The sequence below is a fragment of the Selaginella moellendorffii genome, unplaced genomic scaffold, assembly GCF_000143415.4.
Source record: "Selaginella moellendorffii unplaced genomic scaffold, v1.0 SELMOscaffold_18, whole genome shotgun sequence".
NCBI lineage: Eukaryota > Viridiplantae > Streptophyta > Lycopodiopsida > Selaginellales > Selaginellaceae > Selaginella > Selaginella moellendorffii.
This window is the reverse complement of record NW_003314279.1, coordinates 1,222,956-1,227,146: the sequence shown is the minus strand read 5'-3', so window position 1 is coordinate 1,227,146 and position 4,191 is coordinate 1,222,956. Positions and strand designations below refer to the sequence as shown.

Genomic DNA, 4,191 nt, shown 5'->3' with positions numbered 1-4,191 from the left:
GGACATTCCTAGTTGATTTTGAGGGATTTCCATTTGATGAAAAATGGGATTTCCTAGCCTAACCATAGCTATTGAGGATTGAATAGATTCACTTAAAAAAGAGTATTTAGATGGTTGGTTGTATATGTAGTATGAAATATTTTCATATGTTGCATGTTCCAATGTCAATTTTATAATGGACATAATCACATTTTGATTACCATTATAGAATTCAAAACATGATTGCGTACATTATAATATTTTGTGAAATAAAAAATGTAAACAGAAATTTTCACAAAAGTTATAATAAGGGACTTAATATATAGACTTACTCAAGATCTAATAAAATATCACACAAAGGACTATTAAAGTTGTGTAAAAAAAAACTAAATTGACATAGATATAATAATGAGTAAAGCTATAGAATTGAGTATTCTTCTTTTGTGTGCATAATATGTGTCATTCTTAGTCATGATCATACTATTGGGAAGCAAATTTATTATTATTACTATATATAAATAGTATATGTTTTATCTTAAATTTCTTAAAACATAAATAATTTAGCAACACTAGATTTTATAAATAATAACTTTATCATATTAAGTGAGAGGATTTGTGGTTGCAGTTATAAATAAATTAATGCTATTAACTTTAGTTGTGATAAATATGTTTACTTTTGTTTAGTAAAACAGTTTTCCAATATGAAAGTTTATCAAAACTTGGTATAAAACATTGAAAAAATAATTTAATTTTATATTAATTTTTATATAAGGCTTAATATTTAAAATATTAAAAAAAACATTCTGGGCTTTATAGTTTTCAATGAATAAAATAAAATAATTGTACACTTGCTTTTCTCTATATTATTTTTGCAGTAAATCTAAACCTTTTCCTTGAGATGTAAGGTTTAAACATACCAAAATTTTAAATCCCAAAACTTTTGAGTATGAAAATAAAATGTTTTTAGCTAGAAATAAATATATCAACATCATAAATCTAAGATGTTTTTCAGTAAAGTTTGGCTATAATTGAGTGACTATCAATCTCATTAATTATTCTCTTTTTAATAAATAAGTATAAATCAATTATTTTAAGAATATTCTAAGAGATTCGAACCAGAAATAGCTTAAAAGGGGAAAAGCTATTTAGAATTATTTGACCTGTTAAAGCATTTGCTATGGCAGCTAAATTTTGACTGGCTGGGACGAGTAGGTTCCGGTCAAGCGGAGGCAGCAGCGGGTTTTCTACAAACAGGTGGGTCGCCGCGCGCGGATCCCTATAATCCTTCTCTCCTCTGGTTTGGTTTCTAGGCTTGAGTGAATGTTTTGAGCATCGCCAGTTACAATATGGCGTCGCTCAGAGTAGCCACCACTCACTGCTGCCAATCGCAATTGAAGCAGGAATTTGGATCGAGTTCGCGGCCGCTGAGAGGAAAGGGCGCGGACCTGAGCAGAGCAGCAGCTAGGAAGAAGATCCAATTGTGCTCGTCACCGTCATTAGGTTCCAGGACCGCCGTGATAAGATCCGCCATGGCTGCTCCACTTGAGAAGCCGGGACATCTGGAAAAGCTGGAGCTCAAGCCCGTCACCACCATCTCCGGTACTGTCAAGCTTCCCGGCTCTAAGTCCCTGTCAAATAGAACACTACTTCTGGCCGCTCTCGCCGAGGTTGATACAAACTCTCCCCTCTTTCGTGCCTTCCGTTCTTCTGGAAGCTGCTAACTTCGTGGAGCACAGGGAACTACGTTCGTGGAGAATTTACTGGATAGCGATGACGTTCGCTACATGGTGGCAGCGCTCAAAACTCTGGGACTTGATGTGAGTGAAGATCGGCCGAATAACACTGCGACCGTGGTTGGCTGTGGCGGAAAATTCCCAGTCAAGGAGCAAAATGGAGAGGGAATAGAGCTCTTTCTCGGCAACGCGGGGACGGCTATGAGGCCATTGACAGCAGCCGTTGCTGTGGCCGGAAGAAATGCAAGGTCACTTATTCCTTCTTCCTTGATCTGGAGTTCTTATCAGTTGTTTGTGGTTTTATCACCAGGTATATATTGGATGGAGTTCCTCGAATGCGGGAAAGACCGATTGGAGATCTAGTCGACGGTTTGAAGCAACTTGGAGCGGATGTGGAATGCAACCCGAGCACAAGGTGTCCGCCTGTGACTGTGAATGCCAAGGGTGGTCTTCCCGGAGGAAATGTAAGCTTTTTTGCTCTCTTTCTTCTTTTTCATGGTCGAACATTGGTTTTGGATTGTAGATCAAACTCTCTGGATCCGTAAGCAGCCAGTATCTCACCGCATTGCTGCTATCAGCTCCTCTGGCTACGGGTGACGTCGAGATTGAGATCGTCGACAAGCTCATCTCGGTCCCATACGTTGATATGACTCTAAAGTTGATGGAGAGGTTTGGAGTCTCCGTGCAGCGCTACGGAGGCTGGGAGAAGTTCACGATTGCTGGCAACCAAACTTACAGGTAACCTGGTTCTATTCCTTCATTTTTTTTCGCCCTTTCCTAAGCTATGGGCTTTTGGAATGTAGATCGCCTGGGAAAGCATACGTCGAAGGAGATGCGTCCAGTGCGAGCTATTTTCTCGCAGGAGCCGCAATAACTGGAGGCACAGTCAAAGTCGAGGGCTGTGGTACTACAAGCCTTCAGGTAAATACAAAAAAAAACCCTCTTTGACAATCCTAGCATGCCTCACCGAAATCTTTCACAGGGTGACGTGAAGTTTGCCAAGGTTTTGGAGAAAATGGGAGCCACTGTGGAATGGACGGAAAGCTCCGTGACAGTAACCGGCCCTCCAGTGAGCGCCAAGACGGGCCGGAGGCTCAAGGGGATCGACGTGAACATGAACGCCATGCCCGACGTTGCCATGACGCTGGCGGTAGTCGCGCTCTATGCTGACGGCCCGACCGCCATCAGAGACGGTAAGGCTAAAGTTTCTATGCTTTGTCTGATTGATAGCTCTGTCTTTCATTTGTTTCTTTCTTTGCAGTCGCAAGCTGGAGAGTGAAAGAAACCGAGCGCATGATAGCGATTTGCACCGAGCTAAGAAAGGTAAGCTACATGATTTTCTCCTCTTTCTAGCTTGCTTGGTTTCTCTTTTTCTTTTTCTTTTTCTTTGTTTTGTGCTCTCCTTCGATCGATGTTGCTGTTCTGAAAGATCTAAATTTTTGGACGCGTTTCAGCTCGGAGCAACCGTGGAAGAGGGCCCAGACTACTGCATTATCACTCCGCCAAAGACCATCAAACCCGCAGCTATCGACACTTACGACGACCACCGGATGGCGATGGCCTTTTCTCTGGCGGCGTGTGGAGACACGCCTATAACCATCAACGATCCAAGCTGCGTGAGGAAGACATTCCCGACTTACTTCGACGTGTTCAGCAGCATGGCAACGCTGTAAAGCGAGAAGTTTGAACGAAGAACGAGGAAACAATTGACAGGACTTATTTAACTTCGCTCGGCAACCAAATTTCTTCACGGAAGAGCTAGAGGACGGAAAAGACAGTACAGTCAGGCATTGGAAAGATTAGAGTTGTCTGTTTTTGTGAGGAGTTTCGGATGCGTTGAATATCCGACCGTTGACTTAAAAGGTAGACAAGAAAAGCAGTTATTTTGCATAAAAGATGTTTAAACACAGATGATCCAGTAAAGCTGATTTTGATTAGGGTTTAGAGATTAATGACGGAGATCCGGGCGCTGGATGAGCTGCTGGGGCATGCCGAGTCGCGGCTTGCAGCACAGTGCTTCAGTGTTCCTTACCAGGGCCATGCGCACGAAGAGCTCTACCGCCGGGTGCGTGAGCTCCGTCGAAAGGTCCGGCAAGCCCTCCACTACAGCGTGTATGCTGCGTTTGTTCAAACGTCGGGCTTTGGCAAAACGAGGGCGGTGTTGGAAATGGCGTGCCTGGGGGTGTATATCTGCTACTGCAGCCTGGCAGCCAAGGGCTCCTCCGCATTTCCTCCCAGGACGGAGCTCCTTGCGGACAGGCTTTCGCAGGCAGCGAGCGAGATCGAGATGGTGCTGTATCTCAAAGCTTGGCTGCTTGTCCTGTACGAGGAACTCCAGCGAGGTGTCACCGCCCAGCAGTGGAAAGACATGCAGCTTCCCGGCGGTGAGAATCTGGCCAAGAGAGTCCACCAGGTGTGGAGTGATCTCCTTGACAAGCCTAACGAGGAGGAGTGGATGGTGTTAGACGATCCAGACAAG

At 43.6% G+C, this 4,191-nt stretch overlaps 1 protein-coding gene across 2 annotated transcripts; it reads left to right on the top strand.

Annotated features, from left to right (window-relative positions):
- The first annotated feature begins 1,134 nt into the window (after positions 1 to 1,134).
- Positions 1,135 to 3,607, top strand: LOC9650173 (3-phosphoshikimate 1-carboxyvinyltransferase 2). Of its 2 annotated transcripts, none has more exons than XM_024676945.1 (9): positions 1,135 to 1,233; positions 1,290 to 1,646; positions 1,716 to 1,960; positions 2,023 to 2,176; positions 2,236 to 2,450; positions 2,516 to 2,633; positions 2,695 to 2,905; positions 2,974 to 3,035; positions 3,167 to 3,607. In XM_024676945.1, the coding sequence occupies exons 2-9, from the start codon at positions 1,326 to 1,328 to the stop codon at positions 3,383 to 3,385; spliced, it is 1,545 nt and encodes a 514-aa protein (XP_024532713.1). In that variant the 5' UTR covers positions 1,135 to 1,233; positions 1,290 to 1,325; the 3' UTR covers positions 3,386 to 3,607. The 2 variants fall into 2 exon arrangements, with proteins under 2 accessions (XP_024532713.1, XP_002972123.1); XM_002972077.2 differs by having other exon boundaries at positions 1,154 to 1,233; positions 1,380 to 1,646.
- Positions 3,608 to 4,191: the final 584 nt, after the last annotated feature.